This window comes from Podarcis vaucheri (assembly GCF_965113315.1).
Source record: "Podarcis vaucheri genome assembly, chromosome: 13".
NCBI lineage: Eukaryota > Metazoa > Chordata > Lepidosauria > Squamata > Lacertidae > Podarcis > Podarcis vaucheri.
In genome coordinates, this window is record NC_138751.1 from 56,159,339 (window position 1) to 56,174,110 (window position 14,772).

At 43.2% G+C, this 14,772-nt stretch overlaps 1 protein-coding gene across 4 annotated transcripts in view; it reads left to right on the top strand.

The window, feature by feature from the left end:
* Window positions 1-14,772, top strand: part of EPB41L4B (erythrocyte membrane protein band 4.1 like 4B) — a 138,453-nt gene that overhangs the window by 92,135 nt on the left and 31,546 nt on the right. For all 4 annotated transcript variants that reach the window (XM_082194808.1, XM_082194810.1, XM_082194809.1 and 1 more), the window contains exons 19-21: window positions 2,863-2,930; window positions 11,224-11,328; window positions 14,374-14,494. In XM_082194808.1, coding sequence (XP_082050934.1) covers window positions 2,863-2,930; window positions 11,224-11,328; window positions 14,374-14,494 — 294 coding nt within the window. The remainder of the gene's footprint in view (window positions 1-2,862; window positions 2,931-11,223; window positions 11,329-14,373; window positions 14,495-14,772) is intronic.

Below are 14,772 nucleotides of genomic sequence, written 5' to 3' on the forward strand. Positions count from 1 at the left end.
ACAAACAAACAAACAAACAAACAAACAAACAGATACAAATTGCTTCATGAGTTTTCATGAGAATGTTTTCCCTCCAGGTGACAGTCCTGTGTTATTTATATTTGAAAGCATTTCTAAGGATAGCAGCAAAGGACCCTAGTTTGATCTTCTGAATAGCTGCGGTCCAAAATAAATGAATGAATAAACAGAATCTCCATGTATGTATTTATGTGCATATTTATAGGCTTCTCCTGCCCAAAGTCACCCTGTATACAGGTTGTATTCTCGGCAAACAAAATTAATGCAGTAGACTCCTTGAATGCAGACGTGTTTTCTCCCCAAAACGTAGTGGTCAAGATGAAATGAGTGCAGATCTATGGTTGCCGTCATTTGTGATGGATCTGCTTATTACATGATAAGTGAGGAGGGAGGCAGAGCACCTTGCTAAAGATTAATATTTAAAACAGGCACAGCAGCAACTGTCTGAAAGTTTTGTAATGAAATTGCATGATTGGGGGTTTTCTACGAAATCATTGTTTGATCCTAGTTTATTATATCTGTGTTCAAATGTAATGCAAAACTCCCACTGCAAATAGAGGTGGATGGAATGCCATGGATCTTGCATGAGCCGGAGTTTTGCTGTGGCATGTTTGCTTCCAGCATCCCACCTCAAGGATCCTGGTTCAGAGAATCCGCATTCCAGATCTGGATTCAGTATGGCTGCAGCCATGGAGTGTAGGTCTGTAATAACCATGCACATGCTATATGAGTGTAGGAAGAGATTATGTGTGATGGTTTCACTGCTTTAAGTTGTGCACATTGCACAAACAACTGAATGAATTAGGAGCAAAAGAGGAAGAGCAGCAACTCTCTGGTTAAGTTGTGCTGTGCCCTTCCACTGTTGGCGCTGTGTTGTTGCACGCAGTGCTTTGCATTGCTCAGAATGAATGAATGAATGAATGAATGAATGAATGAAACTTTATTTGCGTCAGCCAACAGCCATAGCAACAAAAGAACATTGCAATATACACAGAACAAAATAAAAAGTCGATTATATAAAACACAGTTGAGGGTCCTGAATCAGCAATCAAATAGTGGACCTTATTCCGATTGCCTCAGCTAGAAACCTTTCAACCTTTGCAGTCATCTGCTTCTCTTGATCTGCCAGGAGAAAAGACACTGTGGCAGTGGTTGGGTGACCCGGAATGGACAATAAAAGGGGTGTGTGTGATAATTTCGTTCCTCATGTCTTTGTAAAGAGTGCATGCCAGGAGGACATGCGCCACTGATTCAGTGCTGCCAACAGAACTTTGCTATTAGTCAGATGAGAAATAAATTAAACTCCTCAGCAGTCACACACCCCCCACCCAAATTAACTTGAAAGACATTTTTATGAAATGCAACACCGACCAACTGTTACCTTGAAAAACCTCATTGTTTGTAAGAGTAGGATTTAATTCAGTTGGTCTAAATGGGGAAACGTGAGAAACCTAGGGGTATGGTGAGACTGAAATGGACTGAGTATGTTTGGTGAGGATCATCAAAAGGGAAGATCCAGCACCCATAACTTCCTTTCATCATAGCCTATATACAGTGTTACCTTGGTTCTCAAACTGAATCCATTCTGGAAGTCCGTTCCAAAACCAAAGCGTTCCAAAACCAAGGTGCGCTTTCCCATAGAAAGTAATGCAGAACGGTTTAATCCATTCCAGACTTTTAAAAATAACCCCTAAAACAGCAATTCAACATGAATTTTACTATCTAACGAGACCATTGATCCATAAAATGAAAGCAATAAACAATGTACTGCAGTCAATCAATCAATCAATCAATCAGTAGCTGGTTCCACACTTGGTTCCACACAGTCACAAAAACAAAGAAAAAAGCCACAAAAACAAAAATGCAAAATAAATAGCAAAAATAGACAGACCTCAGCCTAACACTCAAAACAGAAGTGTGGCACTCAGATTGGAAGCGTAACACTCAAAGAGTGTGATGGTAGTGGTTAAGAGTGGTGGACTCGTAATCTGGTGAACCGGGTTCACGTCTCCGCTCCTCCACCTGCAGCTGCTGGGTGACCTTGGGCCAGTCACACTTCTTTGAAGTCTCTCAGCCCCACTCACCTCACAGAGTGTTTGTCGTGGGGCAGGAAGGAAAAAGGAGAATGTCAGCCGCTTTGAGACTCCTTCGGGTAGGGATCAAGCAGGATATCAAATCCAAACTCTTCTTCTTCTTCAAAATAGAGTACGTTTGGCTTCTGAAAATGTTCACAAACCAGAACATTTAATTCTGGTCTTGCAAGGTTTGGGCTCCAAGTTGTTTGAGTACCAAGGCATTTGAGAACCAAGGTACCACTGTATTGTGTTGGTATGAGGTCTTGTTCCAGCTGAGGGCTGCAAACCAAAGCAGTCCTGGAAGGCATGTGAGTGATGGTGCTAGCGCAAATAGCCCCTCTGCAAATGAACCAAGAGCTTAGCAGCAATTGCTGTGTGCTCCTCATAGGCTCCCGTAGATCACTGCACTTGTATAATGAGCTGGGTGTGAGAGTTGGAGTAAAAGTTTATTGTTTTGCAGACTGGCCTAGAATAGCTGCCTAAAGAATAATGCGAACAAAAACGAGTCTAATTTAATCTGGAAATAAAAGTATTTATATGCCTACAATTTTCTAAAGCCCCCAGTTCTTGTTTAACAACACAATTGTGATTTCTGGTGATTCATTTACAAAATATTCTCAATGGAATGTACAGGAGAAGACCTTTACAGTTTTAGCCTTGATTCAAAAGTAAGCACTCACTGCTAAATGTATTTGTATTTGTATACTGAATCTATGTACTGTACTAAATTACTATGTACTGTACTAAACTAGAGTTATTCTTTCAACAGGTTGGAAAAGAAGAAACTTCTTTGACAAATCCTCCTAATGCTTCCAGCCTGCAGGACCCTAATGTCAGGTCTGTGGATTCTTATTTGCAGGGTTGAGATTATGAATGAAAGTTATTGGAATCATCAAAGAATGCAGTACATGCTTGTCAAGGATACAAATCTAGTTGATAGTTGCAACCACTCATGTCCTAGATGCTCCCTCTCCCCCCAAAAGCAAGTTCTTCACAAAGGGCAGGAATCTTCCACTCTAGGGGGTATGCAAACTAATTTCCCATCGTCCCCAAGTTTTCAAACACAGAGAGAGAAGGGGTGTATTCCTATTGTTTAGGGCTACAGTTTGAAAAAATAAATAAATGGTGGAAATCTCTCTTGTTAGGGTCCTATATGTAAACCTTGAATATTGTTACAAAAGTCCCTCTTGTTACCAGCCTGCCCCTCTCTCTGCCAAATGGTGGCAAGAGCCCATGGGGTCTGCGTCCCTTTGGAGAATAGAAGACGCAGCAGAGACTGTCTGGCTTTAAGAAATATGGTTTATTCACCTATTTACACCTTCAGTCTGCATGCCAGTTTTCAAGGCTATCCAGTGTTAGTGTTTGGTATCGCCTCCCTGTAAATATAATCTAATTCGTGTGTGTGTCCCCCCTATCCCTAATTACCGGTAACTGTCCGGGGCAGAGAGGTCTAGCTTGGAAGAATCAGTGGTCCAAACCAAATTTATCTAAATTTGTGTCCTCAGGTCACTGTCACTTTTATGGAATTAGTTTATTACTATTTTATAATTAGGGACGCGGGTGGCGCTGTGGGTAAAAGCCTCAGCGCCTAGGGCTTGCCGATCGAAAGGTCGGCGGTTCGAATCCCCGCCGCGGGGTGCGCTCCCGTTGTTCGGTCCCAGCGCCTGCCAACCTAGCAGTTCGAAAGCACCCTCGGGTGCAAGTAGATAAATAGGGACCGCTTACTAGCGGGAAGGTAAACGGTGTTTCCGTGTGCGGCTCTGGCTCGCCAGAGCAGCGATGTCACGCTGGCCACGTGACCCAGAAGTGTCTCCGGACAGCGCTGGCCCCTGGCCTCTTGAGTGAGATGGGCGCACAACCCTAGAGTCTGTCAAGACTGGCCCGCACGGGCAGGGGTACCTTTACCTTTTATTTTATAATTAGGTGCAATAGAACTGGAATGTTTTCAGTGCCTCATCAAAAACAGCTGCTTCAGAAACTGAAGCTGTCAATTAATGCTTTAGTTGGAATGCTTCCTATTTATGTCGAGGGGGGGGGGAGAGAATGGCTTTATGTGGAGAAACTGCCCAATCTTCATTGTACTTCACCTTATTTCATATTGGACTGATGAAGTAGAAATGGAGAAATAGGATTTCCAGACAGATTTGAGTCTTGTAAATGAAGCTCTGGCAAAACAAGAATCTGGCAGAGCTAAAATCTGGCACAGACTAGGTGCCATAAAGAGAACAGATTGATGCTGGAATGAGAAAATGGTTGCTTTTTTGTGATAGATGGGGCCATATCCAACATAATAATTCTTAGAGTACATATAGTTAAAACCACTTTCTTCACAATGTACAAAGAGGGTCCTTCTAAGGGCTGCACTTCCGCTGCCAGTTTCCTCCTCCCCATTTGAGATACACGTGGGACCATTTTGGGGGGAAGAGTGTCATATACTTTTCCATGCCTCCCCAATCTCTAAGTGGTAAGAGATTCCAGGGCTTGTAAGGCACAGTGGAGACTGCCTTTGTGATATATGGTTTATTTACACGTACATCTATAGCCTGAGGCTGTGGTGGAGGGGCTTCTAGCATTGCTTCTCCCATGGCCACAGTCTTGGATGCAGCAGAAATCAGCCCTGACCCTCAGCCCTGTGAGCAGCCCCTTGCCTTTAACAGACAGACCCCTTTTCTCTGCTCGCTCTCTCTCTGAAGGAGGGGCTCACACCTCTCTGCTATCTGCTTTGCTAATCACTCATTACCTTCCTTTTGTTCTCCATGATGATGGCCTTTCTCCCAGGTGATTTCCTGAACACAGAAAAACTGGTTTGGCCTGTAAATTGACACTGCTAAATTCAGCCTCTGGCAGCCTATTTTAATACTCCAAGTATGCCGGCAAAGCCCCAAAAGTTCTTCATGTGGCTTTTATTGACCTTAAGCAGGCATTTGATCGGATCTCTAGAAAGCAGCTATGGACAAAACTGGCTGCAACAAAGATCGATCGTCGTCTCCTTCATCTGATTATCAGCCTCCATACAAACACCTTTCTGAGAATCAGGCTAGACAATAAAGGCCTAGTCTCCAACCCCGTTACCACCACTAGAGGGGTAAGACAGGGTTGTTTATTGGCCCCAGCATTGTTTAACTTTTACATTAACTCACTGGTGACTCACATGGCCAACGATGCTTTCCACCCCCCCAAATTAGCAGGCCGATCTCTGAATGTTCTTCTGTATGCGGATGACGCCGCACTTCTTGCTAGATCCCCTATTGGACTGAGGAGAATGTTGCAAGCTCTACATGAATACTGTGATCAGCATGAGCTCCAACCCAACTATGCTAAGACCAAGATTATGGTCTTCTCTGCCCGACCGAGACTCCATCGATGGTCGATGAACGGGATCCCCCTAGAGCAGGTTAACTGCTTTAAATATCTGGGACAAGTAATACGGTCAAATAGGTCTTTTCTGGCCCATAGAGACTATATAACAACTAATGCATCTAAAGCAGCCATCCAGATTAGATCTCTATATGCTAAGAATCAGGCTGATTCAGTGAAGATAGCTTTGAGACTCTTTCAAATGAAAGTCCTCCCCCTTCTTTTGGAGGGCATCTCTTTAGGCTCCCGTAGGGACTTTTTGAAGCTGGATTCTATCCAAACGCGATTCCTTAGAGCCATCCTTAGGATTCCCCCCTCGGTAGCGGGTGCAGTTATGAGATTAGAGGTCGGCTGGCAAGCTCTACGGTATGTGGCCTTGAAGACGAAGCTCTGGCTATGGCTCAAGCTTTGTTTTAAACCAGTGGGTATTGCCCCCTTGATATTGAGGGACGATTTCCAATCATCATGGGAAAGGGAGGTCACTAACGAGGTTCAATCCTGCGGATTGTCTCATCTTTACTTTGAGTCTATGACGTACGATCAAGCTAGAGATGTGATCTCCCGGAGACTGAGTGACATTGCTAGACAAGAGGACATAGCCCAGGTAAAACCAGGGATGTTCCTAGGGGACCAGATCTATCGGACCATACCAGCCCCCTACCTTGCAGAAATCCACTATGTGGAATACCGCAGACTTTTTACAGCGGCTAGATTAAATGTCCTTGACTCTGCGATATTGTGGGGAAGGTACAGGGGAGTACCATACGCCCAGAGAACCTGTCATTGTGCCATGGGTGTGGTTGAGTCCACTGAACACATTCTCTTGACTTGCCCTTCTTATGCAGAGCTTAGACAAAATTTTATAGACCCACTCCTATGTCAATCTAGCTTCCTACCCGGAGAAAACCAGGTTTTACACTTGCTGAATAATGTCACCAGAGCTACACCTTCCTTGGTGGCCAAATTTCTTTTTTTAGCTTTTAAGCGCCGCAAGACTATAACTGACTGTATTGATATGGGGCTATCTGTTTAGCCCATTTTAGTGTTGGCTAAGCTCTAAAATCTTCTTGGATGTTTTAACTGTGTATTGACAATTGTACTTTTTTCTGACTGACGGTCGAATAAAAGGTTGATGATGAATACTCCAAGCATTGATTAAACTCCAACACACCCTAGACCCAGGAATTTAATCTGTCACCCACAAATTCATAATAATACAACCAGCCAACGTCATTCTTGAGGCATTTATTATGTGGTGCACTGGCTAGTAGAATGTTTGGTTTGGATATCGACAGGTTAAAATCCACACTGAGTTGCAAAATAGCCTTTGAATAGTTGTTGAATAGCCTTTGTTAATTTTGTTAAGTTACTGACGTAATCTCTCTCAGACTAATTTATTTTGCAGGGGTATTGTGACGATTGAGGTGGTAGAGATCTGGATTCAGATCTCTTCTCTGCCAGAAAGCTTTCTGGATTATCTTGGGTCAGTCACACCCTGCCAACATAATCTACCACAGAGAATAAAAAGAAGAACCACATATATTGCCCCAAAACCCTTGGAGAAAGGGTGGAATAAATATATATGAGAATTCATAAAATTACAATGCCACTCTTTTGGCTCCTGGGAGAATGAGAAATTCAAATGGAACAAATACATAAATCATGATAATTGGCCAATGCCTACTGGAGCCTTGCCATATCAAATGAGTGCAACAAAATCCTCTGCCAGTGTGTGTATGTGTGGTTTGAAATGTGCTCCAAAACCTGTGAAGTTGAAGAAAGGAAACATTTGCTGCCTCACATTTCTGATCATCCTATTTTGATTTTCCTGACTGTCATTGTTTTTAATATCACTTGTCATGTGGTACATTTGTTGAGCCACTACTTTCGTGGAACGCACACAAAAGCCGTCTGGGCTGTTTGGAATGCCAAATGTTTAAACATGTGCTCGCAATATTCTTTTTAAAACAAACTGTTGGCTCAGCATAGTCAGCTTTTATCCACTGATGGTAGCTATCATTATTCATTAAAAAAAAATTAACCCAGAGGTAGGGAAACCCTGGACAACAGGCCATTCTTGGTCCACTAAGGGGCCTAAACTGGCTCATGAGGCCATTTCCCCAAACTACTACTACTTATTAGTTTGTGAACTGCCCTAAGATTGTATTATGAAGGGTGGTATATAAATCAATCAATCAATCAATCAATCAATCGATTAAATAAATAAATAAATAAATAAATAAATAAATAAATAAATAAACAAACAAACAAACAAACAAATAAATAAGTCAAGTCTTGCTTGTGCTGCTTCATTAGCATTTTCCATAAGAGAAAAACCAATCTACATATCAACAGTTAGTCACTGAAGAAGAAATCAGCAGAGAGGAATAGGTCGCCTTTCTGTCTGTTATCAGGTAAGAAACAACAAGCGCTGCTGCTTTACTCCCAACAATATAATGATTATTCCTGTTCAACATCTGATGCAGAGAGAGCTCAGAGATCTCTTTAAATGAACTTGTTTGAATGTGCTATCCCTGTCAGACAGCACTGGAAAATTCCCCCAAATGCTGGGACGAGCTTTTGAAATTCATTAGCAGTGCAGAATCTTACACATTTTTAATGGTCTGTGAAATATAAATGGAACTATGATCTAAATATATTCTACTGCTGTTTTTACATTTAGAAGAAAATGCAACTTGACGAAATTAGTGTATTTAATGTGTAATTAGAGTAGGTCCGTCACATGCAGAATAGAAATTTCTGTTGCAAAAGCTTCGAAAAACAACTTAATGAATCTAGAAGAAGGTGCACTTCTGACATATTTAGCTTGGAATATATATTGGACCATAGCAAGATTAAACTAGACTTCTCTGTTATGTTTATCTGTATTTTGCTTTTCTCCATAACATGTCTCCGTAACTCTGTATCTTAGTTTGTGTGTTCCTTTGTGGGTTGGGGGAGGAGTAGGGCTGCCACATTTGTTCTGGCAAAATACAGGACAGGGCATGGCAGTGGGGGTGGGGGTGGGGTGGGGGCTTATTTTCATTTGGTGCTGAAGTGACTTCATAGCAATCCATTACAATCTATTGCAGCCTAACAGGACAGCCCCTCTAGAATTTGTCATACACAACACACACATGAATTTCCAAATCTGTCTTTGCTTGGCTACCCAGAGCTTAAATACCTGACCTTTCACACACCCTTTCAAACACATGTATTTGGAGAGGATTCCTAACTTGGCAGAGAGAAGACATGAAATACAGGACGTAGCATTTTACATTGAAATATGGGACAATCCTGTATATATATATATATATATATATATATATATATATATATATATATATAAATATTTATTAAGATTTTCAGAAAAATTACAGAATAAAAGGAAAAAAGAAAAATACAAAATAAAAATAGTTAAAAAAAACAGTTCAATCTTTCTATCACATATTTTTCATTTGCTTATTTCCCAGACCTCCTCACGCCTTCGTTTTCTGTATTCCAGTTCCAATTGTTAATTCAGCAAATCCCTCCCCTCTTCATTCATCTTAATCTTCAATTTTTAAATGTTTATAACATTAATTTTTTTACCTATTAATAACCATTTTCTCATATTCCCTTATAGCATTACAGCAAAAGACCACTTAGTTTCTATCCAACATCATTCTAACATTCATTAATTTTACAATGTTTCTGTAAATAATCTTTGAACTTTTTCCAATCTTCTTCCACCGACTCTTCTCCCTGGTCTCGGATTCTGCCAGTCATTTTTGTCAGTTCCATATAGTCCATCACCTTCATCTGCCATTCTTCCAGGGTGGGTAGATCTTGTGTCTTCCAATACTTTGCAATGAGTATTCTTGCTGCTGTTGTGGCATACATAAAGAAAGTTCTATCCTTCCTTGGCACCAATTGACCGACTATGCCTAGGAGAAAGGCCTCTGGTTTCTTCAGGAAGGTATATTTAAATACCTTTTTTCATTTCATTATAGATCATCTCCCAGAAAGCCTTAATCTTTGGGCACGTCCACCAAAGGTGAAAGAATGTACCATCAGTTTCTTTGCATTTCCAACATTTATTATCAGGCAAATGATAGATTTTTGCAAGCTTGACTGGTGTCATGTACCACCTGTATATCATTTTCATAATATTCTCTCTTAGGGCATTACATGCCGTAAATTTCATACCTGTGGTCCACAACTGTTCCCAGTCAGCAAACATAATGTTATGTCCAACATCTTGTGCCCATTTAATCATAGCAGATTTAACCGTCTCGTCTTGGGTATTCCATTTTAACAGCAAGTTATACATCTTTGACAAAATCTTAGTTTTGGGTTCTAACAATTCTGTTTCTAATTTTGATTTTTCCACCTGGAAGCCAATTTTGAAATATGGGACAATCCTGTATAATCCAGAACAGGTGGCAACCCTAGGAGTAATACTGAACGTGAAACTAAATAGCTAGATGACTTTTTAAAAAAACAAACAAACTTGAAATGCTTTGATAACTGGTTACTGAAACTACATAAAAACTGGTGTTAAAAGGCACCTCAAAGGTCCTCTAGTTGCTCACATGATCAGGAATTTCTTCTACACGTTGAGTTGAAATCTCCTCTCTTGTAACTTAAATTCCTTTGGTCCAGGTTGATTTCCCAGGAAATGGCTTCTAGGATATTAACTAATATGTTTACAGTATTGGGGGGAGGGGGGGCAGAGAAGCAGCAGCAAAGCCAATACCTGCCCCTCCGCATGGAGGAGGTGGCAGGAGCAGAGGCAAGCAGCTCAGGGCCCAGATGAAGTATTTTATACAGGGAGGAGAAGTGGTGGAGATGGCTTTCCTCTGACCATAGGTCTGCCTAGTGGAAGTGGTAGTGATGGGAATCCCTGGAGTTTCCTTGAATATGGGGTGTGTGGAAGAGGGGGCGGGGTGTGCTTCCCCAGCTGCTCCATGGACCTGCCTGTCTGCATGGGCTTTTCTTTGAGTTTCAGGAGTGAGAGATTAGCTTCCCAAGCTGTGGGTTTTTGGAAGGCGCTTGGGCAGAAAGAGAGTTAGAAGAGCACCTGTGGTCTAGGATGCAGGGGGAAAAGCTGCTCTTGGGAAGAGAGGGGGGTCTGTGGAGTGTAGAAAGAAAAAGAGATAATCTTTGGTAGCTGATTTGAGTTGATTTAATACAGTTCCGTTCCGGAGCTGTGTTCGCATCCTGAACAGAACGCAAAACGCGACAGCACGCCTGTGCTTGTGCAGGTCGCGTTTCACCGCTTCTACGCATGCACGTGACATCATTTTGACCATCTGTGCATGCGCGAGTGGCAAAACCCGGAAGTAATGTGCTCCGTTACTTCTGGGTCACTGCGGAGCGCAACCCGAAAGCGCTCAACCTGGAGAGTATTTATCCCGAGGTATGACTGTATTTGTATTCCATTTTTCCAGCAACAGATGTTGAGCTCAAACCAGCTCACAATATTCACAACAGCATTAAAAAACAGCAAACATTGCAATCTATAACAGCAAACACAACAGCATATAAAGCAAACAACAACAAATTCATGAAAACAATTCATACAATTAAATAAAATCATAGTAGGGTGTGGGTGTGTATGCACACACGCACACACACACAGAGAGAGACAAACAAACAAACAAACAAACAAACACTTGAGATATGTATCTCCCTACCTACCTAAGATATCGAACAAATTATATCTTCTCCCAGAAGTCCTAACTTTGTCTTTTCTTTTTTCTTTTTTATTTCTTTCTTCTTCTTCATTTAGAAATCTAGCCCCTTTACGGCCGGAGACAACACAGGCAAGCAGTGCACCTGAGAAGCAGGAAGTTAAAGCCCCACGGGTGAGGAAACTGACGAGGCAGTACAGCTTGTGAGTATAATTCCAATTATGGCTGCTGTACACTGTTTCAGGTGTGTTTTCCCTATGGGTCCATTTCAGGAGTTGCCAACCTTTCGGTTCAGTGGGCCCATTTTGAATGCTGTGGGTGCCAGTCACAAAATGGCAGCTTGGGATGTGGCATAATACAAAATTTAGAGTCTCATCAGTGCTGCTTCCCCCACCCCCACCCTGACAACTTCAGGCTTGGCCTGCGAAGTCAGCAATGTCCTGCTGGTCCTGATTACGGAGATCACACAATATTGATCACACACACAATGATGATGTTGCAGTGACAACGGTTGACCCATGGAAAGTCCCTCATCTCTCTGCCACTCCTCTTTCTCTTTCTCTCTCCTTTCACAGAGACATGCCTCCCCACCTCCACCATCCTTCTCCCAATCCATCCACCCTGAGTCCAACAGGTTATACCCCACCCCCATCAGGCCTTTCCCTCAGAAACAGAGCCAGCTCCCCTGTGATGGGGTGAAGCTCCTGCCTCGGTCAGTGGAAGTGCAAGAGGTGGCATCCTGCCCACCTAACCACTTCTGAAGCAGAAAAGGAGGTGTCCTGGCAGGTGGCATAACTAACCCGTTTTCCACAGATGAAGAAGCCGGGTGGCAATGCTTTGAGGAAGTGCTCCAGCTCCTGCTGAGTTTGGCAAGAGCCAGCCCCCCCAGCCCCCCCTACTTCTGCCCTCACCATGCCCTGGCTCTTGCCAAACTCACAGTCCTCAAAACATTGCAGGGGGTTGAACTAGAATCTGGCATGCCCAACAGGTAGATCGTGATCCACTGGTAGATCGCAGGGTGTTCCTGGTAGATTCCTGGTAGATCCTGGCTGATTTCTGGCCCCTCGGCAATCTCCTTCCTAAAAAAATACCAACAACTAGGGTAGATCACTGCCAGTTTTTATACTTTTAAAGGAAGCTAATTGGGCAAATGTCTGGTGCTTCAGCCTTGCAGCCAGAATGTGTGAAACTAAATTTCTTCTCCAACCTGCAGTTGTTATTTTCAAGTGACTGAGAATATTTACTCAATTGGCAAGCCGCATGAGAAAATTCCACTTCCATACAAATGAGTACAAGGAAACAAATTCACCTAGCAAGAGTGGGGAGAAAGCCAAATTATTCCTGCTGCGTATGAAGGGGAAAGTTTAAAAGAATGCCAGCAGCCTTGGTGCAAAATAAAGATTAACAAGGTCAAGGAACTAAAACCTGTCCATTTGCATTACTATAGCATCTAATTAACACAGAAAATAGTCTTTTTGTTTTATAATACCCTAGGAAAGAGGGTGTTGTCATGGGTTATTGTGTGCTCTGAGGAGGAGTAAGGAAGGCAGCCAGGAGCTGCTCCTGGTGCCCCTGAAACCTGGTTTTTATTGGAGGCTGAGACTCCTCAGACACAGCTAGGAGTGGCTTTGTATGTGGCAAGATTAACGTATTCAAGGTGTGTGTGTGAAGGGGGGGGGTTGGGGGTTGGTGGGAGACTTATCTTGGCAAGGAAGGGTGGAGTGGGAAGGGTTTCCCCAAACCATTGAAGTGATTTTATAGCTGTATAATGAATGCATTTGGTGAGAATCAGAAAGGAAGCACCTCAATTTTTGTCACCCTTAAATACATACGGTAATCTACAGATATGTTAATGGTAAGTGGAGCTTTAAATACAAAAAAAAAAAAAAAATCCAACCAATATGGAAGCGTTGCTGTTTTATATTGTCATTTGATATAATCTCTTGAACAAAATGCTTTTCCAAAGTGGTTTGTAGATGCTTTCTAATGCAGCAGTCGGAGCCAGTGGCATCGCAACGGGGGTGGGGGTGGCGGACAGGGTGGTCCGCCCCGGGTGCCATGTTTTTTTTTGGGGGGGGGTGACAAGAAGGCATCCTGCAGGGGCTCCGTTGGGATTGTCCTACTCTCGTGTAGGACTCTGGCAGAGACATATGCCTGACTGGCATGTTCTCTCCCTCCTTCAAAAGCTCTCTTCAGCCCAAACATCACAGCAACTGATACCAAGAAGCATCAGCACACTTAGGGATCCACAGAGTATTCACAGTTTGCATAACAGAACTCAGTAAAACAGCATTTTGGCTAATCTACAGTTATTTACATATCATACACTCGGAGCATCCAGCCTTAGCTCCTTCCTCTTTCTCATCAAACAGCAAAGAGAGAAAGAACAAAGGACAATAGTCCTATATTCCGGAACACAGTAGTACAAAACATCCTGTCTCCGTCACTTCCTACACTGTGGAATGAAAACATACACCGCCATGTGATAGACAACAATCCCATGACTGCAAACACGGAGCAAGAATCCTAACAGGCTCACCCCGCTGCCGCGGCACGAGCAGCCATCACGCCGCTGCAGCCGCATGTGGAGGATCCTCTGTCCGCAGTTGCAGCCGCGAGCAGAGGATCCCAGCGCTGGCAGCAAACCAGTATGTACAGCGCATGTGCAGTGTCGCACACGTGCGCTGTACATAATGACGCTGCACATGCGCTGTACATACTGGTTTGCCGCCGGTGCAGCTTGAGCGCCATATGGACGGTGGTGGGATCCCTCTGTCACTGCTACAGCCACATGTAGAGGATCCTCTGTTCGCGGCTGCAGCATAAGATCCCGGCACTGTCCATATGGCACTGGAGCCCTGCCACTGGCAAACTGCTATGTACAGTGCATGTGCGGCATCACTACGTACGGTGCATGTATCGTATGTAGCAACACCACACATTCGCCCTACGTAGCAACGCCCCGCCCTGGGTGTCACGATGCCTTCGTTCTGCCCTGGTCAGAGCCCCCTCAGCATCCATCCTCCCTATATGTACAACTCTGTATGTGCATTAGGAGATTCCTGTACCAGCAACTAGTGTGTGTATGTGACACACTTTTCAGAAAAACACAATATAGCAGAACTGAAGAGGCGAGCAGAAACAAGTGGTAGACATTTTGAAAATGTTTTCTAGGTTATCCTCCCCATGAAAATGAGTACTTAAAAATATTGTAGTGAGCAAAGTTTCTTGTACTTTTAACAACCCAGTGATGAAGATGACCTTCCTCCAGCGCTTGCAGCAGCGGTTGGGGCATCGCCATCACACTCCTCAGCATCTCCTGTGTCACAGAGAACAAACTCGGAGGGACGTTTTTCATCATGTGCAAAGGTACATACAGATAACTGGAAGGGTGGGTTAAAATGTGGGCTCAGCAGCAGGTAAGGGTGCAACTCATAAATTCATGGTTGTCTTCGATAAGCATATTTGGTTCACATTCCTTGCTGTTACTGAAAATCTCCCCTCTGCTAATCCAAGCCTGAAATGCCAAGGAGTCCCTGCAAGTTCAACTTTCTGTCTCATGTTCAACTTGACTAGCTAAGAGTCTCACAAGCCTGATCAGGAGAGCTTTAAACTAGATTTTGAGAGGGAGAGAAACAACATTACAG